Genomic DNA, 27,744 nt, shown 5'->3' with positions numbered 1-27,744 from the left:
AACACGTTATTCTACTGTCCTGCTGGAATCTTTAACCAAGCAGAAGACAAGTTCGGTAGTTTTTGCCCGCGGGTATGCATATTGTCACAAAAAAGACACTACTGGACTGCAATTAACCCACAAATTAAAGCGACATACTGTAAACGTAAGTGTAAAGTGCAGAGAACTGTAACATCTTATTTCCATCGTGTGCCTCGAACATAGAGTATTGGACAGCAGAGGACAACACAGGTACAGTAATATTTTGGTAATATTTGTGAATACATGATTCATCCAAAAATATTGTTACTAATTGCATATTACCTTCTGTACTAATTTACGTAAGAAAATATCAAAACCTCTCAAAGGCGGACACCTCTCTATAGCGGACAATTATTGATTCCCCACGGCTGTCCGCTTTAGAGAGGTTTCACTGTAGTCATTTTCAGTTTCAACGTTTATCGCCATAGAACAACAACAGTAACAGATAGAAAAAAAGATTTTTTTTTTTTTGCAAACGATTCAACGTCTCAAACAACATAGTGACTATTCATAAAACTGTGTCGAAACCGGAAGTGGTTTAAATTTATTATTTCGGTTTTAATACCGGTTTCAACGTTTATCACCATAGAACGAAAACTGCAACGCATAGTAAAAAACGGTTTTTTGTAAACTATTCAGCGTCTCAAGAGAACATGCCATGAGTGTTCCTCAATATTTTGTCAAAAACAGAATTAGTTCAAATTTACTATTACTTGCAGTTTCAATATTAATTTCCATAAAGCAAAAACGTCGAATGCTATCAAGATGCAGTTCTTTGCAATCTACTCAGCGTCCCAATAACAAGTTCCATCGTCTTCATTAACTCTCTATTCAAACCGGAAGTGATTCAAATTAGCCATTTACAGTTTCAGCGTTTTTACCGCCATAGAACGAAAACGGTAACAGATGAAGAGAAGGTTACTTTTGCAAAGGATTCAGCGTCTCAAAACATTATGACAATCGACAAGACTCTACTGAAACCAGAAGTAGTTCAAATGTACTATTCCGGTTTCAATAATAATTTTCGTAGATCGAAAATGGTAAGTGCTATAAAGCTGTTTTTTTTTTCAATCAATTTAGCTCCCCAAGAATAGGTTTCATCTGCTCCGTGAATCCATTCAAACCGGAAATGGTTAAATAAGCTATTTCGCGTTTCAACGTTTATCGCCATAGAAAGAAAACGGTAACAGATACGAAGAAGCAGTTTTTTTTTCTAACGACTCAGTGTCTCAAGACAACATATCGTGACTATCCACATCACTCTACCAAAACCAAAAGTCTTTCAAAATTACTATTACTTTCTGTTTCAATAGTGATTTCCGTAGAGAAAAAAACGGTATAAAATATCAAGAAGCGGCATTTTGCAATTGATCTTGTGACCCAAGAATAGGTCTTATCTTCTTTCTTAACCCTCTATTCAAACCGAAAGTGTCTAAAATAAGCATTTTTTTTTGTTTGTTTCAAGCGTTTTCCTCATAGAACAAAAGTAGTAAGACGTGGCGAGTAATGCTTCTTTTTTTTATGTGGATACAGCGTCTGAGGAACAGGCTTTATCTTTGATCTTACAACCTATTGCAACCAGTATTTACAGATGTACTGCTTCAATTTTGTGTATTGAATTCGCATAATTTGGAAGTCTTAGTTTCACACTCTGAATTGATATTCACTTGTTTTAGTAGAGTAATAGAGTGGATATAGTACCATTTTTTGAGACATTGGATCCAGGCACGTACGCAGGAATGCATTTCATGCGGTTGAAGAGTTTCGGAGTTGGCAAATTCAATATGAGGATAAATTATATAAAATCACATAAAAATTAGACTAAATTTACAGGAAAGTCGGGATTTCGGGGGAAAGACCCCTACAACTCACTGCCTTCATATACGTCCCTGGTCAAATTGATTAAAAGAAATGTTTGTCACCATCTATTACGTTCTTTGTTCTACAGCTCCCAACGTTTAATTCAGAAATGGTTGGTTTCTATCACTCTCGGTTTCAATAGAAGATGAATGCAGGAAATGGAAAATATTCTTGAGACGCTGAATTCATTAAGAAAACCACTTCTTAATATCTCGTATTGGTTAAGTGCTGTATCCCCGCTAGGGACGGGAACGAGCGAGTTTTCTTTGAAACACAACTTAACTTGAAACAAACATATTAACAGACAAAACTCGAATTTGGGTCGAGTTTCCAGTCGAGTCGAGCCAAATCGAGCTAAATCTTGTGTGTAGTTTCAAATATCCTACGTAGACAATATATTTATCAGTGATACTACTACCACTACAACTTATTATTATTATTATTATTATTATTATTATTATTATTATTATTATTATTATTATTATTATTATTATTATTATTATTATTATTATTATTATACCATGTATAACCATGAAATATAGGCGGTTTGTACCTGAATACTAAAAACTAGTTCACTGCCAATCTCGGTCATCGAGGAGTCTTCAGGACGCAAGGACATCGTTCACGAGGTTCTGGGTTTGAGTTCCGGAGGAGCAGGTATTCGGGTTCAAGCCAAAAATTGTTGAAAGTTATAGGACACCGGCCAAACTTGTTAAAAACTGCTCGACCCGAGTTTAGGGCTGTCAACAGCTCGAGCGGCTCGGCTCACATCTCCTTCCACTATCGAGCGGAACCGAGAAGTGAGCAGAGCCAACAGCTCACCCAACCGTGCCGGTTCGAGCCGATGGCTCACCCGACGCAAACCAAACCGAGCTGAAGGCTCACCCCAACCGAGCCAGTTCAAGCCATCCGCTCAGTTGAACCGAACCGATAGATTCATTTCAACGAATCTGGCTCGAGCCGATAGTTCCCCTGATCCGAGTTGGTGGCTAATCCCAAGCGGGCCGACTCGAGCCATCGGTTCAATTGAGCCAAATCGATAGCTCATCTGAACTGAGCCGATGGCTAATTTCAACCGAGCCGGCTCGAGCTGTTCGCTCAGTTAAACCGAGCCGAGCCGGTTGACAACATTACTCGGGTTGTCTTCCGCTTGGGCTAAAAAATTCGACCTTGCAGGTCTCAGCATTGATGGTAAGAACTACAGTATATACTTATATTGGTTCTTACATCTGAGGCTGTCTCGTTATAAAAATATATTGTCGTCTCGTTATCGAGACGAGACGAGATGCGAGTAGTGTCCCCTGTCGCGAGAATACTAAAAATTCCACATTACTTCTTACATTTCTCATGGCATTCGCTTTCCGGTCTAATTAGGCCACGATTTCAAAACGAGCTGAACGGGCGAGCGAGCCACTTATCAATCTTGACTCAACTTCAAAATTAGTGACTCGACTCGAAAAAATTACCTTTGACTCGACTCAAAACTCGAGGCGAATTCTGATGAAGACAAGTTAGTGTCTGATGAAGAAAACATTAAGTTGTCGAAACCGTTACACTGTAATTTAGTTTTTAATAAACAAGTATATATACTCTGGTCAGAAGTGTTTATTATTTCTCGACTCGAGTTTCGAATTTTAGCTCTACACGTGTCCATCTCTAATTCCCGGACCAATTTTAGGAAATTTACGGAATAAATTGGAGAATTTATTTTGGTTTGTGAGGAAGAGTGAGTGAACGTCAAATGAGGAGTATAGTTGAAGTTAAGAAAGTGGTTGTTGTTGTTAGTTGTTTTTGATGTTGTAAGCGGCACTGTATGTGGAAGCAAAAGGGACTATTTGGCGGAGAGGTACAATTGTTATAATTTAGTCGCGGAAAAGGCAGTGTGAAAATGGGGTATATTTTTGAACGATTGTACACATTTTTACTCGAAATTGGAAAAAGTTTACATGCCTCTGGTTTGAAGCTCTAATCTAACCTAATATAATCTAATTTAGCACATTTTAGTACTTTTTTGGATGACGTTTAGTATTCCCCCCAAATCTACACATAAGGCAAGTGTTCTATGCCATATACTATGTTTTCTGCTATCCTCGTTTATGTGTATACGTACCGTCGCTGACGCGCCTGCTTTTTACGGATGCATCCCCTCGCTAACATTCGGAACACCCTGCAGCGCTCCTGCCCTGAATGTATAAGATAACATTTGTGCTTTTTAGTAATCACTTAGCACAAGTTGGTTGGTGTCACTTGCACAATAATTCTTATCGCGTACGTACCCTGAAGTAGCCCTAAAGTGAATCTGCACAGAGGAATGCAAGTCCACAGCCTCATCAACAGCTACGGAGCCAGTAAGTGAGACAGAGACACTACTAAGTGATTTGGAGGAGAAGTTAAATAATAACCTTAGTTTTTCCATTTCTTTGAAAAGTTTACACGCCTCTGTTTTGAAGGTCTAACCTAACCTAACAAAATTTACTGTATTTCTTACCTAATTTAGTACATTTTGGTAATTTAAAAAATAATAATTTGATCCGGCGATACAGCACTGATGCCCCTCGTACCGTCTTTGCCCTATGTAAGTCAATATTAGAACCGGACATATTGCGAAATTTAAAGCACTTGTGGCCCCACGTAGTCGCTAACGCTCTCGCCTAAGTCGCCAGATAGTGTGTTCGCCGAGGGACGTCATCCCGGCCTTTGATGCCGAACCCCCAGAAATCTAAATCCTAATCCTATTTAAACCACTTCTGGTTTTGTCAGAGTTACATTTGGTTATGATGTGTTTCCTTGAGACGCTGAATGGATTCCAAAAATATAGGGTGGTCCATAAGTCTTAGTACAGTGGATTATTTTGGAAACAACCATGATTAAAGCAAATCTGACTAGCGGAGGGCGGACTTGGGTAAAGGAGCTACCGATTGATGCGTGCGTGTTGAATGGCGGCCATCAAGTAGAAATGCGTTATCATGTCCCGTTCCAAAGTTATGACGTCCCAAAGTACCACCCCAAAGTAGCTCCACATGTTGCCCGTCCATTGCAACACACAGCCGGATTCTCTTAATCCAGTCCTCTTGAACCCGTAACAATACAGCAGGGGTGATGCTGTCACAGCACAGACCTCCTGAATACGTCCCTGTAGGTGTGCAACATCCCAAATCTTCTCCAGATACACCAGTGTTTTAAGTGTCCCCATTAAAAAAATCCAAGGGAGTGAGGTTCGGAGACCGAGCTGGCCACTCCACAGGGCCTTGGCGACCGATTCAACGTCCAGGAAAATGCAGATCCAAGCATTCCTGTATAGGCAGCGCATAGTGCGGTGGGGTACTATCTTGCTGAAAATATCGCGGCAAGGTGGCATCAGCTCGGAGAAGCAACGGAAGCACCTACTTCTGTAACATGTCCAGATATCGGGCACCATTTAGGGTACCAGGAATGAATAAGGGTCCTATGATCGACTTGTTCCATATGCCACACCACACCATGATATCAGCAGGGATCCTGCAGGGATTGATCGCATGTGGGTTTGCATCGGACCAATATCGCATGTTCTGGCAATTCACCTCCCCATCCAAATAAAAGTTTGTCTTGTCTGTGAAGAGAACGCTGGCTGGGAAATGCGGATCTCGATCATATTGTGACAAAGCGCAATTGGCGAATTCCATGCGCCGGTCTGAATGATCTTCTGGAAGGTTGTGGACAATCTGCAGCTTGAAGGGATGCCACTTGTTCGTATGGAGAATCCTCATCACGGAAGCACATGGTACGCCTGTTATCGCTGCTAGTTGTCTTGTGCTGCGCTTCGGACTTTTCACACTCGCAGCAAGCACCATTGTGGATGTCTCCTTATCTGTCGCGGTTCGTGGGGGACCTGACCGTGTTCTGTCGGCAATATTACCAGTTACACTGAATTTTCTAATGAGGTAGCTAACGGTGTTGTGGCTTATTGCAGGTCTTTCGGAGTGGCGTGCGTTGAAATCCTGGGCAATCACACGACTGCTTCTTTCCCCAGATATTAGGATGATCTCAATTCTTTCCTGCTTCGTCAGTGCCATCTCGCTCTACCTGCAACGAAACGAAAACCTGTCTAATTTGGGGGGTCACGTCTTTCTTGCAACGTTAGTGCCATGTCGCTCTCCCTGCAAGGAAACAGAAATATGTCAACTTTTCTGTTTGAGGCATCATTACTTTGGAACGGAACATGATAACGCATTTCTGCTTGCACAACTGCATTCCCTTCAGAAAGTAGTGTTAATTGATGTGTCACATGCCTTCTTTCCTATTTGAGAAAGCTAACCTGCATCAAGGTGGCCGCCATTCACTACACATGCATCAATCGGTAGCTCCTTTACCCAAGTCCGCCCTCCGGTTGTCAGAGTTGCTTTAATCATGTTTGTCTCCAATATAATCCACTGTACTAAGACTTATGGACCACCCTGTATACTGATCGCTATCTACTAAAGATTTTATTTATGGTCATTAAAGTCGAAACGGGAAAGAGTAGACCTCTCCTCTTTTAGTTTGAATAGAGGATTATCGGAGGAGATAAAGCCTATTCATGGAACACTGAATTGATTGCAAAAAGGCACTTCTAAATATCGATCACCGTTATAGCTGTCGAGAAACAGACGGACGGAAGTAGCCGTTTTACAAGACACGTATGGATGACATAGGAAGCTTTAAAAAATCAATGGCATTGTCAGCACAAAAAAAAAGTTCAGTAATATTTTGTATTAAATTTACTTTCAGTACATTTTTAAGAATTATATACGGAAAGCCTTAGTGCTTAACTAGAAACTGATTTGTGATCGTTCAACAACTGGCTCTTTCTTCCTTCGCTTTGCAGTTTATATTGACAGTAGTGTATGCACTCTTGCTCGGTTTTCATGCTCCTTCAAGGAAACGCGCCCCCGGATTGGAATGCACGAACGTATTGCAACCGAGCTCATCTATGGCTATGCGGTTAGCATACGAGCCGTTGGCGTGAGAGACCCGGGTTCGATTCCCGGCGGGAGCTCATGTGGTTCGGATTCCACGTTAATCAGTAGGTCCACGTCTCATATAGCCTTGCTGCTGAAAGGGACGTTAAACTCATAATCAGGGCCCGGATTTTGTTGACAAGTCAACTTTTTTCTGTTACGCATAAAACAAGGCAAATTCTAATAAAAACGTTATCCATCCACTCTAGGTTCTAAAAATATATATTTTTAGGGTCAACTTTTGGTCACTTTTTGCCGTTTTGAAATTTCAGGTCATTTTTTAATATTTTAAGGTAACTTTTAGGTCACTTCTTGTCCTTCTATTTTTTCTTCTACATAAGGAAATTTTTAAATGAACACGGTTTACAGTTGTGGAAAAGACGAAGTTGAATAATCTCTTTTCTTGCTTCGTGACTATTGGGGGTGAAAAAACTGCATTCTTAACAAGCTAATGAAAACTAAACTGTAACTGGTTAACGAAAGGTGGGGGTTGATAGGTGTTCAAACAGATAGTTTTGGGTTGTTGACCACAAAGGATGTGATCACATGAATAACTAAAACTGAATTAGAAGGCGTACAAAGATATTAAACACAATTTTTATCTATTATTCTCATGTAGTCTACACTTGCGAACTTTTATTATTTAAGAGTGCTTCCTAGTTTCAACTCGTGAGTGAATTGACGCTTTCAATACTTACAATGCCGTACAATGGACTGATCAACGGACATAAATGATCAATAGACTGCAACTAACTGAAACAAAACTTTTTGAATATGAGTGACAAACGTTAATTAAAATCAGATGGATATGTAAAAATGTCAATGTTTTACGAAATAAACATTTAAGAAAACGCAAGTTTTAGGTCATTTTTGTGAATTTTAGGGGCATTTTACAGGAATTTTAGTGTCATTTTATAGGTCACTTTCTAGAAAATTTTAGGTCAACAAGATCCGGGCCCTGCTCATAATCAACTCAACTCAACGTATTGCATCCGGAAGTTATAACTTTATTGCGGAAGTCCATCGTACTTTTAGAATGTAAAACAAAAATTACATGTTATTTATATTCAAAAGAACAACATATAAAACAGTACTGGAATGCAGTGGCGTAACTAAAGGCTTTGGGGCCTCCCCGCAAACAGCGTGAAGTGAGGCCCCTTCTCTACATCCCACTTCATGATTTGGGGTCCCCTGATGGCTTGAGCCCCACCCACCGCAATGCGGGGTCTGCAGGGCCCTTATTTACGCCCCTGCTGGAATGAATATATATTAAAGTTTAATGGAGAGTCAGCATCAAGTCTTTTTCATAGTGAATATATGACGCTACCAGTAGGAAGTGAGATAAGGCCTTAGTATAATTCCATAAGAGGTCACGTGAAAGAAAGTGCAAGCAGTGGATTGAACAAGGCGCAAGAGATAACAACGTAGAAACTGAAAGTAAGTTACATAAACTAGTAGTTTATCTGACTGAATAGCGCTAGCCTCAGCGTCTTCGGCGCGCTAAATCACTTTGCTAGTTGTCTGCATTCGCGTGCTGTTTTACGAAACAAGTATCCATGTACAAGAAACCGGGTAAAGTTGATAACTACTTAGGCAGTTTCAACCAACTTTTTTTTTTTCAGAGAACGTGTCTCTTACAGACATAATGATTGTGCCCTCTTAAAATAAATCCGAAACGAGAAATGGAACATCGCATGTAAAATACAATTTTTCAACATACAAAGGCATTCAACATACATATGTCCGAAGGCAGAGAACATGTATTTTTTTTCTAATGATACACCTATCCGTAATCTGCACTAAAATGTCAACATCAGTGTGTAGAGGATGTGATGGAGAATGTGTCTGTGTGTTAGCTTTACTATATTTTACTTTATATCACTTCTACACTGTCACAAGGCGTGCAGCCTGAACAGGGGCTTCATTCCTCAGCAGTCTTCGCAAAACATTGAGATATCACAATGCCGCAAAATTAACAGACAGCAACACATCACAGAACTTATTGGGCGGTATTCAGAGAGAGAATTCGTTAATCGAGGGTTAGTCTCAGACTAGTTAGTAAGCATACTAAATTTTTACTAAGGAAGGCGCACGTTATGCTATTCAGAGTCTACTTTGAGTACAACTAAAATGATGATTTGGATATGACTAACTTATAGAACCCCAATGCATCGGTGAGTAAAATAAATGTGGCAACTACGGAAAAGTAGATGAGCGCATGCGTAGTCTGTAAAAATGAAAATACACGAATTACGAAATACGAAATGTGTCGCACGCTAAACCGTGGGTAAAAGATTAGTCTCTGCTGTAGATTAATTAGTCACATGTGATTAACTTCGTCCAATTCTTCGTCCTAATCAGAGTCTCTGAATACAATTTTGATAACCATCTATTAGTCAACCCCGTAGTATGGTGTTAATCAGACTTCAAAACGACTCTGCATAAGGCCCAAAATGTACATCTGTAACATGATATCGCAAACTCACCATGCGACACCGACGTAAACTTTGCAAATAAAGAGTACAGCAGTTAAAATTAATCTTTGCACGTTTTGTGTTGCTTTTCAAGCTGCAATTTTTGCGAAGGCAGAATTTGCACCAAATATCGCAAACAAACGGAAACTTTCCGTTACGTTGACGCAAACCAACATTGAATGAGACTCCACGGACTCGGTGCAACTTATTAATGCAAACGATGAACCTTGATAATGTTGCAATTTACCCATTAACAATTAGTTGCATTGATCTTAAAACGGAAAGTTTAAATATGTATTTGCCATGTATTTCGTATGCATATCTTTATTATAATGTTTTGAAAATACACTAAACTGACAGAAAGCTGGAATATTGGCATATAAACCTCGGAGCAAAAGTGTTAAATTGCTTACTAACCCTATAGGCGCTAAAGGCAATGTCTTCGAAAAATTCCGACCTTTCACGATCATGTACGGACAGGAATATCACGGAAGACAATAGACAAAGGTGTTCTACGTATTTTCTCAGTATTTTTCATATTTTCAATCAACTATGGCTTCCAAATTGTTGAAATCAGAAAACTGTAGGCTTTGTTTAAGGAGCACAAGCACTGGGATTGATACATTTAGTTCAATAGGACAGACACGCTTAATAAATCTCAAAGTTGAAAAGTGTCTGTCAGTAAGAGTAAGCATTTTTTTTTCATGTTCATAAATAAATTTAATGTTTAATGAATTCCTGATTTACATTGATTGTGAGCATTAGCTTTCTGGTCATTAAAGTGTACCACAAAAGCTTTACGTTTAAGATTTACTAATACCAATGTAATCGTAATGAATAAAACATTCTTCCTATTCAAATCATATACATTTTAGTTACTTGGAATTTCGTACACATTTGACGAATTTGTTTCCTATCAATGCACTGTATTTCTAAAGGATGTAATTTACTTCAAATTAGTATTGCATTCAGAACAAGAATATTTGTAGCTGAGTGACTTCTGAAACACAGACAAACTGAATTCCGTTTTCTGAGTTAGTTTTACCCCCAATATTTACACTGAAGTCCCTACATCTTTGTTGGGTTAAGTTACGTACCGGTTTTCAATGTTTTTGGTAATCCTTATATTTTTATCCAAGAGAATACTCTGAATATCTTGTTGCATAGGTGAAATTGCATCTAGGCATAACTAGCATGGACATATACTGCATTTGACTTCCTAATTCAAAACAAGAAAAGATTCAGATCGCTGCACACCTAGGCCCTACTAAAATTTATACATATTTTTATAATTCTGAACTGTGATATGAGTATAAGAGGCTCATCTGTCCTATATAGCTGCTGTGTCCATTTCCGTCTGATACAAATAAGAGCAAAACTGGTGAGAGTAAGGAGGAGCAGTGTTTTCATGTGAGCTCGACATTCAAATAATAGGTGCCACTTCTGCAATTATGCGTCCATTCAGACGAGGAGTGATAGAAACCCATTATTCTATGTTACAATATTGACTACCGTAGAGCAAAACCGATATACAGTTTTCTGATATAAATTTACTGTTTCATGAATATAGTGGTTTATGTAAGGGAGGGTTCGAGGTTTAAACCCTCGTTTGAACAAGATAGTATGGAAAAATGGGGTATGTTTAGTACAAGGGGTCCAGAAGCACGTAAGAAACAAAATTTACAGGAGAAACGAGTGATGCAAGTACTTAGACGTAACATAAAGTAACGAAATCTAGCCGAACCTAACATAAACTAACGTAAGCTAACCTGAACTAACCTAAACTAACCTGATATTAGTAGAAATAAGCGAAATTCTATCATTTTTTTGGAAAATTATGCGGGACTCCTACACTAATATAACATAAATTAAACTTACCTAACGTAATCTAAACTAGCCTAACCTAACTTAAACTAACCAACCCTACCCTAAACTAACCGAATATGAACAGAAATTACCAAAATTGTAACATTTTTTTAGAGAAAAGAGATGGACCCCTTCTGCTAAACATAAGCCGGAAAAATAAGCATGCACTGTATTAAGATACAGACGTGTGTATGTATATATACAAATATTTTGCTTGATTTCAAAACATACGACATTGAGTGAATGAACCCTTTTCTTGATGACGTGTGTATGTCGCTGCAAAAATAAATTTCATCTTTCACTTATTCCCTTATTGTAATCGGAAATCGGTATCAACGTTGATCAGCAGAGATCAAAGTTGATAACATATACCATTAACGATTTTTCTATGGGTTAAGTATTTCAGAAAGTTTCACGTGCAAGTCATTAATATGGAAGCTACCTTATAAACTTATCTTAGGTCAATTTTTTGCTTTAAAGTATACTCTAGTACATTTTATAGTTATTCTCTTGGCACATCCACAAATAATTCCGTACAGATTGATAATATGCCTACGAACTGATATACCAACAAAACTATTATTCATGCAAGAAACGAGCACCAATATGTGCTAAAGGTCACTACAGGCAACAAGTGTGTCTATTCTGGTTCAGGGCAGGAAAAACTGGTGAGTCCTGCGAATGTGCATTCGTAAAAGGCAAGCGCGTTAGTAACGGTGGGTTGCTTGCACACTAAGATTTCCTTACAAATCACAATAACTATACGTATTAGAACTTACCTGACACTTTTTCTGCCATGTTCTCTTTACACAATCCTAGATAATTTTTCTATAGCTTCAATTTCAAAAGTGACTCTCATGTCTTCATCACATTATATATATATATATACCTGACACACAGTCTTTCAGTATGGTTTATTCAGAACAGAATGTTATCAGAAATAATATGAATTTTTAGAAATATGTATCGTAAGGGAGGTAAAGCGAGCAGGGGCGTCATTTAGGGGGGTAAGAGAGGGGAAATTCCCCCCTCCCACAAGAGTTTGAGAAATGCATATTCTTTAATCGACTGTCTACTAATATACTAGTACAAAACTTGAAAGTCGGTGATTCTCTTGCCCCATCAAGCGAAGTCTGAAATGACGCCCCTATAAGAGAGTAAAAATTTTGAGAGAAATAGTTAATCTCAGGAATCCCCAAAAATAGGAAGATGAAATGAGCATACAAAGATCCCGTTAAAAGTATTTGAACACTTGCTACAGCATTTTTGAAAATCCTATGCCAAAGGGGGTACACTGGCGTAATTTCTTGAAAGTGAAAATTTTCAGTTATTTATTCAGGGACTTTCACTGCAATCTCGCGACGGTTCTGAGTGACAGTACGCTTTAATACTTGGTGGGAACTGTCACTGGGACGTTTCCTCCGACCATTGTTCATTTTTGCTAATGCCGGTTTGCCTGGCGTCATTATTTCAGATACTGTCTCTCGCGACAAACCTAACACACTTTGCACTTTCGTCAAGCACACCACACGAACGCGCACCAACAATTTACCCACTTTAGAAGTCAGAGGAGTCATCCATTTTGAATTATACTCTATCACCGTCTGCTCAGTTTACTACACACTGCCATTCTGCTGCCTCTTACGTAGTACAGAGTTTGGTTTAACATAACAAGCAACAACTTGACATTGCGGTCGCTCCCTGACCTTTATCAACCCAGACTGATGTATTTCGAACCCCAGTTGTTTCCGTTAAATTGACAAGGACTGTACATTTCTATTTTGCTTTTTATATATAGGCGCGGGTAGAAGAGGAAGATGGCAGCACGCAATATCTAGTGATGGTTTAGATTCTTGAAAGCGTTTTTGTATAGAAATAAAAATAATCGTATTTGCTTTTGTATTAAACGGTCAAGTTAAAAAAAAAATGGTGTGTATCAATCCAATAAGTACCACAATACAAGGGAATATAAGAATACTGGTACTTACTTTAAGAAATGGATTGTAATAACAATATATTACTATAATATAGTATTATAGTACAAATATTTTAGTGTGGCACTACAATGTTTGTGAGTTCTATCCATATGTGTGAAAAGGAGCGTCTGTTTCTTTTTTTGTATTTTTTACTCTCTATTTTTTTTTATTGTAAACTATAGTCTTTGAATTTTGTATCATGTTTAGGTGGTAGATAAGGCTTCTTGTAGCCTTAACTTCGAGATATGAAACAAGTGGAAGTAAATTATTTCCAGCTCAATGATTTGCAAATAATCTTTTTTCTACATTATAGATAATGCGGAATGACAACCTTTCGCACGTGGTATGTAACGATTGCATTAAAAAGTTGGACACTTTTTATGAGTTTTGGGCTTTTGTTAATGGGAATCAATTGGCGCTCAAAAGTGTGAGCCAAAATGGAAACAATGAAGATGCTCGTGGTCCCTTGTTAAGTCGAGATCGCCAGTATTCGTCAACAAGTGAAAGTGTAAGTGTTAAATTAATGTCATTGCCAGGGTAAGGATTTCGATTGCTCTTTGTATCTTTTTCTCCGATGTTTAGAAACGTTGCTCAGTATGATATAATTTTGTTGTAATTAAAAATTGAGCGATTAGAGCACATTTTTGTTGCATTTATGTGTGTATATATAAGTACATTCTTTTACATTTTCTGGCATATTTACTTTTTTTTAAGTATTTGTTTATTGTTTGAACTTAATATCTTCTAAACGTACATGGAAAATTTTAAAAATGAAACAAGATATAATATTTCTGAATAATTCCAGTGATGTCAACTCGTGAGAAAAATCCCATTTTCTTTTCTTTTTTTTTTTTTTAATAGAAATATAGGAACTTTTCGTCAAAATTAGCAACATATATCGGAATTATCATATATTTATTTAATCGAAGCTCAAGTTTTCTACGAGCGAAAAGTAGACTAATAACGCTTGAATAAACCTGAAATGAATGCTAATTGCCAAACTTTGTTCTTGGAAAGTGCATGTTGTTGTGGAAGTAATTTATATATAGTAACTTGTGAATTTCAAAAAACAAGCGCCAAGGAATGTAAATTGTACTCTGGAATTAAAGAAAAATATGAACTCAAGAAAGTAAATTACCAATCGAGAAACAGATAATATCTAAATATTCTACACGAAGTAACAGGAGAATGAAATTTTTCTAGTTTCATTGCGTTCACTACAAGATTAAGGCACAAAAGTGTGATTAAAATACTAAATTCTTAGAACAAAATATACTTGTTTTCATCAGCTTTTTTAATAGTCTCTTTTAATTACAAAAGTATTTATTCATCAAATATTTGAACTTAGAAGATCGGAAATCACGAATAATTCACTCAAATGTTGAAGAAACTAAGTAACATACAATGGTTTTAATTTTCATATTTTATACATTTTGAAATTTTTGTAATTAATATAGCGAGTGAGAAGCTTAAGAGCAAAATGGGAATGTTGGCTTTTCGAGATGGGATTTTATAAACTTTCAGATTGACATCACTGAATCATTTCTGAGCTATATTAATGGTGAGGTGGGCAATGTTCGTTTTTACCAAGAATTCTAATTATAATAGTTTGGTAAGAGCTAAAAAGTTTGCATGCTACTATCCTAGGTTGTTCTGTATTCTCTTTATATCCTACCATACTATTTAATGTAATAAATATGATTGCCACATTTCATTTTGTATTTTTGTTTGGTTCGATAGACTTGCTTCCATAATAATATTGAGCTTGGACAACTTTATTTGCAAATTTATGCATAAAAATAACAGATTTTTTAAAATCTGACTATTACGAAATCGTCTACCTATGCTATAGTTCAAAAATTAAAATTATGAGAATGGTAATGTCATAATACACAACATAAAAATGTAGTATATGCAAATGAAAGGTGATAACATTACAGATATAAGTTCCTGTTGGAAAATATACAATAAATGTTGACTTAAAACATTACATTAATATTTGCGTAATCAGTATCGTAAAAGTTTTAGTTATATAAATTGCTTTTTGCTACGCCCAAAGAGATTTCTTGAATAATGTATATATATATATATATATATATACTTTTCAAAGTCTCCTCTTTTCTAAAGTCTATCATATGGTAACCCTAAGTGCAAGGTATGTGACACTCAGTTGCAAATGAAAGAGAATTTATTGTAGAATAGCGTATACAAAGAGAGAAACATGAATGTGGACTTAAGGTACGTTCGAACGAATAAACAATTCAACAACTACTAGGGCAATGTGGTATCAAATTTGCATTTGTGGTGATATATATACATATATTGAGTAAAGTGGATAATATGAAATTGCGTGCATTTTTATAAAAAGACATTCCTAATTCCCTTACTGATTCTTTGACATTAAGAAAGAACTATCTGAAAAGGATTTTAAAAATGCCAAGTATTAAAAATGAATTGAAATTAAAGAAAGTATGGGTGTCCGTTGACGAACCATGTGATTGTCAGGAGTACAATGTTGTAAATATTGCTATTAGTGTGATGCAACATGTTGGATCTAATAATATATTTCTTTTAAACTGTGACATTCTCCAAAATATTAATTATTCCACCTCAGTTAATTATTTTGGAAATCTAGTTTTAGAGGCTAGTAGCTTTTCTTTTTTAATCAAAAGATCCATTATATTTCAATGAAAACATTTTTGGGCCTTGTATCTGGAGAAATACATATAATGTAGCCAAACCCAAACTATCACTTAACTCAGTATGATGTGATTATTCCGTCAAAAATACGAAAATTTCATTTAGGGGCCGTTCAAAAATGTTGTGGCCTCTGAGCCGAAAAACTAAGATTGCAATCTTTTGGTTTTTTTTTTATGACTCCTAAAATTCTTGTTCTACAAACGCTAATAATATTGTGGAATTGTTATTAGTAACAAAAAAGATAATTGAGACCCGAGTTTGAAATGTATTCTTTTCTATTTCAGTTCTCTCGAAGATATTCTGGCTTCTATATAATATATTAACGTTGTTCAATGTGCACTTTCTTGCACTGGTACAATCCCCAGCAAAAGTAAGGACACTCACCCTCATATTTTTTGGTGATTAACTTCCTCCCCCCCAAAAAATTGACCTATTAAAATATAGTTTTAGTACTGCCAAGAGAATTAGTTCTCTCTGTGTTAAACGAAATCGATAATTTCTAAACTTGTTTACAAAGTTACAAACAAATAATATATATGCATTTCATGTATTCTATCTTTCCTATGACTATACATTATTATTTAGAGAGAATAAAAGGCTTTCACAAAGACAGAATTCAAGAGGCATGGCATAGAGTAGGCGCAACGTAGAAACGAAAATTGCCCAACTGAAACAATAGCATCTGATGTGTCTGCTAGCGAAGTAGGCTACTTGTGTTGTAAGAAGTCTAATGGCTCCGACAGTAAGTTGATTCTCGAAAGGCTACAACGTAGCACTTTCTGATGGACAATCCATCATTTCAGCTTAGTTAAACAGTGCCGCTAACACAGATTTCTATTTAAACACCTCACATTGAATGCCGTATTGAATAATATTTTATGCTACCAACATCACAATGTGTGTCTCTGTCTAAGGTACATCCAAAAAGACTCCAATGAAGCTAGCACCACAGATCCTGCTCGAAATTAAGACTGATAATGCCAGAGAATCCACCAACACAAAGTGTTACGTGGTTTCGTGTGGTACAATTAACCATACACTATGCCAATTACAAAAAGATACGTATCAAGGTGGTCTATAAGGTTAGTGTCATCCATGTCTTGCAAACGGAAAACCAACTGCACAAAGCTGTACGAGTGCCACCTGACTGGAGATCGGTGGAAGTTTGTAGTCACCATAGGCAAGGCGTGAATATATCTGAGAGACTGTGGAACGGTTCGAGCAATTATGAATATAAGTATCGATGCAAATGAACGAAGCAGTTTCGTTCTCAATGCTCCGAAAGTTATTAACCTGGTTTCATGATGGTGACTGGATTTTGTTATAGTCGGAAGTTAAAGCTACATATTGTTGCCAACAACCTGAAAATCAATGATGAGTATTACTAGAAACGTGTTGTAATGAATATTTACATGAAGCTCCATATTACATGGAGGGAACACAAACAGGATGAATGGGAGTGCTTTAGGAGAAGACGCTCAGTTATACAGCCAAATCATCATTGGCATTGTACAGACGGATGGAAGCAAGGACCAATATTCTTGCTGTTAACTTCACCGAATCATAGTGAAGAATTCCTGTGGCAGGTCAACGGATTACTGTGCTTTTGGACTTCTGTTTTACCTCTGGAGCCCTACTTTTTTCTCGAAAAAAGTGCACATTTTCTGACCTCTGGAAAGCGTCCCTACAGAAGTGGAATAAAATAATCTTTGTAAATGTGCAGAAACGTCTTCAGCAGTGAAAAGTGAGCTGTCGAGCAATTGTGAAGAGTGTTGGTCATCACACAGAATACAACTGTTGAATTGAGTTGAGTTGATTTTGAGTTCAACGCCCCTTTCAGCAGCAAAGTTATATGAGACGGGACCTACTGATTAACGTAGAATCCAAACCGCATGAGCTCCCGTCGGGAATTGAACCCGAGTCTCCCACGCCAAAGACGCATACGCTAACCGGTTAGCCACGGAGGAGCTCAATAAAACTGGTGATAGAAGAATGGACTGTCACAGGTGAGTAAACATTTAAAAGTCGTCTATGCCTATCAGCCATAGGCAAAGATAGGTAGACCAAGCTGGGGAAGTAAAACACCACAAACATAGAAATGCACACTGTTGTTTATTTACTTCCCGCGTGTTTCTTTTCCTCTAAAGGTATTAATTGTACGCCAGGATCCTCACTGCAAGTACATGTGGCAATGTCTCATGGTGATGTCACGGTATTATCGCTTACCTAAGCCAGTGCAGTATATAATGTATAATGTATTGTAGAAAATTTAAGACAGGTGATGTTTGAAAGACGAAGTAAATAATAGGAAATATTGCATGCATATATTTTCATAGGAATGCATCAGAAGGATAGTTATAATGTGTAAAATATAAAATAATGGAATAAAATCTTTTAGTGATGTTAAAGCATGTAACTTAAGTGCATTGTAATAATAGGTAAGAATTTACCTGGCGTGAGTCCTAAAATAAGTCTACTAGACGCGCATCCGTAAAGGTTAATAAAAGCATAAGTTTAGAAGTGCAGTTTAGAAGTGCAATATAAATTTAGAACTATTTACAGTATATCATTCAGTTAAAAATTCCAGTCACTCATTCATAATCAATTATTTTTCTTTTTAAGGAAAGACAGAAAAGACCAGGTCGCTCCGAAGAAACTGATAATGCATCAGTTATTGTAGACGACGCAGAGAGTGTGGTGGATCTAAGCAGGTAATTATTACAAAAATATATTAACATTAAAACAAGATCGACTTTAATTCGTGGTACGCAAACAATGCATTTCGCAGGAAACTTCCATCAACTGTTAAATGGGTATAATGTTTCAGTCTTTCCTTTGCTGTGCGTTCACCTAATCTATTTCGCGCTGAACAGTTCATGATTGTACAATGACTCTCAGATCAGAGATCGCAACAGACGCAGTATGTAAACTTAGGCAATATGTACACACCCTATTGCTTTCCGAGATCTATGTCATGCAATCTATTTCTCCCCATCCCTTGTCGTGTTGTACCAGTCAATGAACGTACATAATGTTTTCATTCGATACTGACCTCTGTATATTCTGTTAATGTCCGAAGGTGAAATTGTATAGTACAGAATAGTATTATGGGGACGGCGGTAGCTGAGCGGTAGAGCACTCATTTCTGCTTCAATTCCAGCTTCTTCCAAGTAGACTTGGTGCTGGACAAACAACGTATCCTCCTACTTTCATCATTCCACCATTATCATCAATCTCATCATCACCGTCTCCCTTAGTCTCGGTTCATAAACGTACGACGTTAAACTCAGGAAAGAAAGAAAAAGGAAAAGGATGGTAAAGTAATTAATAATGATTTCACTCGTGTACTATAACGTGTCTATTAACCAAATTTGGTGTTGCTAGTTCGTTTCTTTATTAGTGTTGTCATTTTAACGGCAAAAGATAGGTCTGCATTTTTTTTGGTTTGGTTCTAATTTAATGAGTTTCACCTCACAAATAACTTCATCTGTTTTCGAAGTTTTGTACTAGTAATGTTATTACTTTAGAGGTTTACTGTAGGTATTGTGAGAAAATGCCATATAATAATGTATGATTTAAAGAGTGTGTTGAATTCTCTTTCAAATAGATAGTACCCGGGACAGATGTTCACTGTCAATTGAAGAAAGTACGCGGCTGTAAAGGATGTGACTGCAAGTTGCTTATCTAAATTACTGAGCTGTTTTAAACGTGAAAATGCAGGTGCTACAAATTGACTTTTGAAAAAAAAGAAAGAAAAAGTTTCATGTCTACTAATAGCAAATCAGCAAAAAGATGGAAAATATGATTCCTTGAAACTATTGTCTCGTTACCATGCAGTGTAACGAACTGTTTTGCAGTATCCAGTTACGGGACTTTGTAAGTGCTTTGTTACAAGCCAGGGTGTGTGTTTCGTTACAGGCCAGGGAGCAGAGATTGGAATAGCTATTTATTATCTTCGGTTTCAATAGAGTCCTCGTTTCAGGTTCATGCACGAAAACGTGATCGTACAAATAATCAGTATTTTGAAAATGGCTGAACAACACGAGTAAAAAAAAAAAAAAAAAAAAAAAAAAAGTCTGGCTTCCAGTCAAAAATTCAGGAAATTTACAAATAGACGATGTCTGCAAAGATCACTCTTCCGTCATCACACCTTTCTAACACTACTAATATTTAGACATTGCTAAACCACGCTCAGGAATTCTATCATTCTGCTTACTGATTTCTGTAATTTCTGAATTTTTGGAGTTCCAAACTTTCGACTCTCCCCTGGAATTTTGGTCACGGAGATTAAAGAGATGCCTTTTCTTTTCGCACAGCCTTAAAATGGAACAGCCGGGTTATTACATGGATTCCACTGGAAACTCGGGTATATACGAAATAAAATGCAGTTGCCAAGGGAGAGAGAGAACGAAAAGAAATTTAAACATCCGAGTAAAGGAACATATCAGAGATTCAAGCGGAAAATCCGATGTCAGGTTTATCGAAACATTTAAAAGAAACGCAACACAAGGTAGAAGATTAAAAAAAAAAAAAAAAAAAAAAAAAAGTGTTTGGAGCTAGAAATGAAGTAGAGTGTCTGGTTTTGGGAAATGTATTTACTCTTTAAAAAACCAAAACTAAATCTAGACAAAGGATGGCTGAATGACGAATGGGAGGCGGTAATTACAAAATTTTCACAGTATTGGCATGACAATAAAAATGATAACATGAGCTGGCAACCTTTCAACAAGTAACAGGAAAGGCGCACAAATTGACTCCGACTTATTTTAGTTCGCATTAACCTCATCTGGAGATAGCTGACGCAGTTGACAACGTGTTTTTTGTACCACACTGTTCTTTCCTTGGTAAATCTGTTCCTTTTTATTCCTTGATGTTTCTGTTTTTTTCTTCCTGTTTTTAACCTCCGTGACCAAGACTCCAGGGGAATCGAAAGCTTGGAACTATAAATGTTAAGGAATTACAGAAATTTGTAAGTAGAATGATATTAATATTTACTTCTTAAGAAAAACATTATTTCACATTCCATTATTATACCCCTTGAACGGAGCAAAGCCAGATAATAAATGCAAATGAATGGTGATGGTTGAGTTGGTGGAATGGCGTAGTGGATGAATCCACCACCCCATTTGCTTTCCACAGAAACTCCAACTATGAAGATCTTCATTAGTACAACACTTCAGGTTAGTGCATCACAATATTTGCGGGGAAAATATGTGAATATGAAAATTTGAAATTCTATTAACACCCTATATTTTATTCTATTTTTCAAATCATCGATCAGTTGTGTTCTCCTCGCTTTCGTCCCATCTTTCTTTCTATGGCAGCATAAAGAAAACAATTTCTTCGCAATATGTGTCCAATACAATTGGCCTTCCTACAAAGGCTGGTTAAAAATGTCCTCTTTTCTCCTACCGGTTTTAGAACATCTTCACTTGTTACTCTCTCCGTCCATTTTATCTTCCTCCAACACATAACATATTGAATTATAATCTAAATTCGTAGTTTTTTTTTTTTTTTTTTTTTGGCTTTTTCAACTAACAATCTCGTATATTTAAGTTTTTTGGATAAAGATAATGATTGTAAAATTGCGTTGTATATGTTGCATGTTACTGATTTCAAGATTTGAGTGCTGCTAAAGCAACAGGAAGCATTTGGAATGTCTATGGAGATAACGTCTTAGAATTGAATTTCGGGTTCTAAATGTAGTAATTTTGACCTTTTCAGACTTTGTCATGTCAAAAAGACTCAAAAGTAAACATGTGATTCTGGTTTTCCTTAAGGAATTCTTAAACTGACCTAGGAGAATAACGCTAAACAGGAAATAACAGCTAGAGATCTGCATGCAACTCACAAGAACAAAACTTAGGTGGAAGAATAAGGAAAAGAAGATGCAGTATATCATTTTTGAGTACCTCTCTTCATCAGATATCTTCATGTCTCACAGTATCGACTATTTCTCCGCTATTCATCAACGTAGGGGAAAAAATGAACATTTACTTCAATATTCAGCAAAGCAATAATTGACTGTATAGATTATCCAACACCACAACAACTTGGCATCATTAAAAATTGGAAATCATTTGTAGGTCTGGATTCTTCATTATAATAATACCCTTTCGATTGTTTTCCGTCACTTTGGGTCAAATAATGAACAAAATTGAAGATGTTCAGTTTCGTCCACTTCACATTTTCCCTTGGGAATCTTGAAATGAAAAAGATCAGTAATATTGAAGCATGTGGCGTAATTCTACAATTATTAACTTTATCTAAAAGATCTGGAAGAGATCGTTGTGTATGCTTTTAACGGCAACAATTACGGGCTAATGAATAAATTCCTAGAAACTTACATATTTATTTATTTATTTATTTGCCTGTTTTGCATACAAATGAGAGTATTCTCTAGTACGCATACAGTTGTCAAAATTACAACTTAAGGGGATCTCCTACCATCTCCGCTTAGGTTTCTAACTCTCCATTTGATAACATGTAAAATTTAATATGGTAATTTCTAACAAAGTATTGCAGGTAATAACTTGAAATTTTTAATACAAATACACAAGACCCATATAAATCCAACCACGGTCTCCAATTTACGTTACATGCGTTAGATTAATTGCAATATATTCTTCAGTAAGTTTGGCAACAGAGAATAAAAAGTATGCTGCAGAGGGGAGAGGGCTGACCATCTGTTTGCTTGTTAGCTGCTTTTAAAAGGACGCTCTTACCAGAAAAATCACGTTGTGATTCTCACTTCTCAGTGGTTAGAATGGTCTGGACTGGAAGAGCCCAAAACCTCTTCTTTCTTCCTTTCACGGTTTGTTTGTTTCTTCCACCCCCTGCTGTCACAAGAAGACAACTTGTTTCGGAAAGCACTTTGAATTAGTAGCGAAAAGCCAAACTGAATGACACCACGGACGGATTAAAGGGAGGGGCGGTCACTCCCTCCGAGAACATTTGAATACTTCGAATAATCGGAGTAAGAAACTAGAAATTGCGTAATCTAATAAGAAAAGTTTGTTGAAGTATACAAATCAAGACGCATTTTAAGTGTCACAGCATTGTACTCTCATCCCCTCCCCTCCCAATTCCCTTCTGAAGAAGTTCTCTTTTGTTTCTTTGTTCCATATTAGCCTTTACACTTACACTTTCATTATCCAGTATTGATTTTTACCATACCATCTGCACAGAAGGCGAATAAGGTCTACGAGTCCTTCTTGCCCCCTTTTTTAAAAATTGCTAATTATAATAAAATTTATCGAAAACAATTCATCTCAACGATAAAGACTTATACACATTCATTATTGCAATTTTAAAATAAACTCGCCGCCTGTCGCGTATGCTAGCGATCTAATATATACGAATAGATGAAAAGTTAGTTTGAAGCGTATTGTTTTTCTGTAATTAAGTCCGAATTCATATTTGTTTCTATTGTTGCATCGACAAAAGTGAGTGCTAAATCGATTTAGGCTCGTTGGTCTTTGCGAGGTCCCTAAAGATGCAAGGCCGTGGGCAGTCGCCCACCACTTGAAACGCCTCTGCACTAGAGGTCTGCACGTGCTCGGGCCTACAAAGAATGTATCACTTCGGGCCCGGGAGGGGTTCGGGCAGTAGCGTCATTTCAGATTTGGCTTGGGGAGCCAAGACCCCTTGATATATGTAAAATTTCGCGTTTTTCACTGATTTACTACTATGCTATTGATAAAATTCTATAAATCTCAAACTCGGGAGGGGGGCAAATGCCTCTCCCTGTCCTCCTAAATGACGCCCCTGGGTTCGGGCTGTGAATTTTTAAATATACAACCATATTTCTCGGACTTTTTCGGGCCTAACTTTGTAAATATAGTGTAAAACGATACAAATTGCACCGTTCTTTCTGGAGGACTTTTAAAACACAACTGCAAAATCAAACCTCGAATTGCTGTAAATAAAAATACAATTTTGCATTAATAATTAAGTTTCTGCAATTCGGGCTTATTTCGGCCTCTTTTGATTCTCACAGAGCTCAGTCCGGGCTAGGGCCTAAATGCTAAGACATATTTTGGACTCGGGTCGGGCCTCACATTGTAAATTCACAGGCCGGGCCCGGGCTGAAAATTCCGGCCCGTGCAGACCTCTGCTCTGCACCCGCACACATTCCTTCCTAGTCCAGAAAATCTCCTCCCCTCCGCATCGTCAATAATGGTAAATTTGTTCCTCGTATATTTGCTTATTATTGTAAGAGAAGTTCAAACCAGAACTCTAAAATTTGTTCGTTCTCTGGAATAATGTGAGTAATGCAAATTAAGAAAGATATGCGTAATATACAAATGTCAGAAAAACTTGATATCAATTTGAATAACCTTTTACGTAATGTTTATTTTAGAAATAATAAACTTATGCAAGTATATCGAGGCATCTGAAATTTAATGTTAAATAGTGGCGAGTGAGTCAGAAGGGGCGTGCACTATTCAGTTAGTCAAAGAACTCATATATGTAGCTTGAAAACTAATACTATTTAAACCAATATTGAATTAGACAAATTTGATCACTCTGGCCACAGAAAAGGCGTCACCTTCTATGGCCCACCCATCGCATGATGGGAATGAAAGACAGAGGAAAAAAAAAGACAAATTTGTAAAAAGTAGGATAACCATAATTGGAAATAGTGTGTGTATTTTTTAAGGAGGAAACCCAGAAGTACATTCTCGATATAATAATAATAATAATAATAATAATAATAATAATAATAATAATAATAATAATAATAATAATAATAATAATAATAATAATAATCTTTCTCACTTCAATCATAGGTTGATGCGCAAGAAGGAAATTTTAAAACTTTTCTCTCCCCTGGGAGAGCTGTTTTATAATTTGATAAGGTCTCTTCTTCGTAACTGCATCTATCCCTGATCGGGCCGCGGTGGGTCAGTGGTAGAGCGTTCACCTCTAATGCATGGCGTCCTTAGTTCGATCTCAGCTCGCACCAAGTGAACTTTGTGGAGGACAAACACCATGTGTGGGGGTTTTCTCGGGGTTCTCCCGTTTCCTTCCACTTTCTGCATTCCAGCATTTCCTTCTTTTCACAACATCACTAGCTCCTTTAACCTACCAGGCATAACTGTGGGACGTAAAACTTATAGATTTTTCTATCCTTGATCTTCCACTTCCTGGTTTTTCTTCTGCCTTTTCCCCTATCAACATGGTGATCCAATCGGAGTGCCGAATAAGATGTCCAAGCATGCTGTTTCTTTTTTTTTCTATTATCTTCATGATCTGTCGTCCTTCATTAGCTTCCTTTAGTACGTCTTCATTCCTTTTCCTTATACAGTATTATTATTATTACACAACCACACAAAATAAATAAAAGTTCTGTGCACTGGACCCCAGGGTATTGATTCGATGTATTTTGGTACCCAGAACCCAAATTTCGAAACTCCAGGACGATTTGACCGTGTCAACTTTGTTTTATGGGCGGATAACGTAAGTGCTGTTTTACGTTTGCTTATGTTTATCGCCCATTTAAAAAAATATCACGGTCAATCGTCCTGGGGTTTCGAAATTTGGATTCTGGGTACCAAAATATTTTGAATCCATACCCTGGGGTCTGGTGCACAGAACTTTTATTCTTTTTGTGTAGCTGTGTTATTATTATTATTATTATTATTATTATTATTATTATTATTATTATTATTATTATTATTTTCCATGCGTACATTTTCTCGAAAATATCCTCCCCCTAAGAGATGATCAACAATTCATTCCTGAATAGTACTCAGCTTCTTTTCCTACTAATGACTATTTAGGAGTTTTTCCTTAGCTGAATCTTGTTATATTGTGTCTCCATTGTACGTAGAATAGGATTCGATTGCCAGTGTAAGCTCACAACTTCCGAAGTTGAGTCAACATCGTGAAAGAAATGGAGAACTATCCGAATAAAGTGGTAGCGATCTCTGGCCAAGAAAGACGAAAGGATTGTTTGATGTAATTGCACTGATCACGATCTTCTAGGTTATGAATGTTTATCAGCTGGCATATCCAGGCCCCTATGGGCTGTATTGCTGAGTTTAGATTTTAGACTAATAAACAGCTGTCTTTAGAAAATAACCTTGTAACACAAATATGATAGTCATGAGTTCCGAACCATAGTGTCAAGTGGTATAAATCTCACTTGGGTGGTAAAATTTGTTATTAGACATTCGTGGAAATCAACTGCTCTGTTAAAATATTTCAGTTTTCTAACATTGTTATGCCTAATTATTATTAAGCATTAATAATTAATTATTATTAAGGAGAAGCTGAAAATCGAGAAACATGGAAAAAATATTTCAAGGTCCAAACTGAAAATTAAGAAGAAACGAAAAAAATCTCATCAGTCCCAGGACCGGCCAAAAGGCAGAATACTTAATAATAATAATAAGAAGAAGAATTTTAAAATTTCGTTCTTGATTATAAGAATACATTATACATTATAAAAGTCGTATACAAAGAAATGTATACATCCTAGAAATAGTATATACATATCAACGAAATACCTTACTACTGTCAAACAACATTTGTACTGTGTATACATTTATATTAATTCTATAGACTGTCACGTCTTTTAATCACGTGGCTCCCCAGCTTGCCTCACAACGATGAGCAAACGCCAATGATCTGAGTATTCTAGTAGGGAATCGAACCTAGAATCACGCGAACAGAAGTCAAAAGTTCTAACCACAATATTATGGAACCCCTTAGTATGACGTTATGCTTGAAATTCAAATGATTCTACCAAAAACAATTATCAACGAAATAGTTTATTACATCTCTAACACATTACATTTATACTGTGCATACATCTATATTAATTACATTATGAAAAGGAGTAGAATGACTATATGCCTGAAATTAAAATGATCCTACAAAAAGCATATTTTTCAACGAAATACCTTCCTATTGTCATGTATACGGGTAATTTTATTCGTGGGTGGAAGGAGGAGTCGCCCGAAGTAAGGAAGAAATACAATACTCTCCTATCTGATAATTGAAATCATGAATAAATTTTATTATTATTATTCTTTCTGTATATGTTCATTTTCGAGTTAATCATTCCATATCGGACTCCCGAAGAAAAAAAAAACTATCGAAACAGCTTATTGACCGTGCTGATAGCGACTACTCCCTGTCACGACACCGTTTTTCAGTTTTGTTAGTGTTAGGAAAAAGAAGAGTGAGAAAGAAGAGTAGCAGAGGGAGGCAGAGAAGAAAAGAAAAAGAGAAAGAATGAAGAAAGATAAAGGATTGGAGGAGAAAGGTTTACTGGATAATTCAGGAAATATAGTAATGAACTTGAATGGTTATTAACGAAGGATCAATTCCGAAGTGATCCGGAAATAGACACATGTCCATAAATACGAGCCTGATCTGGGTCCAGGCGACTGCACAAGAGGGAGTTGCCCAAACCCAGCCCAAGCTAGGTGAAAATGGAATTTAATTGGTTGTAAGGTAATCCTGAATGGTAAATATTAACTATCCAGTCTCTGAACTCCATACTCTGAGATCGACCACACATATGAATTAGCTTGGCGAGACTTCCTTTTTTGAAGGAGAGAGTACCAAATTCTTTTCCTCTTTGATTCCTTCATTTTGTCACACTTCTTGCAACACAGATATTATAGCACAACGACAGTAGAATTTCCAGTAAGTGCACTTTGCAGTTCGTTTCAAGACTATTCTAAAACTCAAGGGTCACAAAATCACCCTCCCCTCTTTCCCTTTTCGAAGGGATCTTTCGGGGGGAAAGGTGAAAAATGTGGAAACAATTGGATACAATTACTAAGAACATTTTCCTTCTTCCTTCACAAGTCTCTTGTTTATGGTCATTTCATCTTGTGTGATAAGGCGGACTTC

General features: G+C 36.9%; 1 protein-coding gene across 13 annotated transcripts in view; it reads left to right on the top strand.

Moving 5' to 3' along the window:
• The window catches only part of LOC145674301 (uncharacterized), a 209,987-nt gene that overhangs the window by 152,815 nt on the left and 29,428 nt on the right, over positions 1 to 27,744 (top strand). For 7 of the 13 annotated variants that reach the window (XM_081744160.1, XM_081744162.1, XM_081744163.1 and 4 more), the window contains 2 exons: positions 13,487 to 13,681; positions 18,496 to 18,584. In XM_081744160.1, the coding sequence (XP_081600286.1) occupies positions 13,490 to 13,681; positions 18,496 to 18,584 (281 nt within the window). In that variant the 5' untranslated portion in view covers positions 13,487 to 13,489. Of the gene's footprint in view, positions 1 to 9,739; positions 10,019 to 10,335; positions 10,447 to 10,502; positions 10,766 to 10,808; positions 10,910 to 13,486; positions 13,682 to 18,495; positions 18,585 to 27,744 lie in introns of those variants that run through there. The other 6 variants (XM_081744155.1, XM_081744158.1, XM_081744156.1 and 3 more) reach the window with 6 other exon arrangements.

The sequence above is a fragment of the Thermobia domestica genome, chromosome 17 (assembly GCF_964235325.1).
Source record: "Thermobia domestica chromosome 17, izTheDome1.hap1.1, whole genome shotgun sequence".
Taxonomy (NCBI): Eukaryota; Metazoa; Arthropoda; class Insecta; order Zygentoma; family Lepismatidae; genus Thermobia; species Thermobia domestica.
Note: the sequence above shows the minus strand (reverse complement) of the source record. Positions and strands in the feature narration are given on the sequence as shown.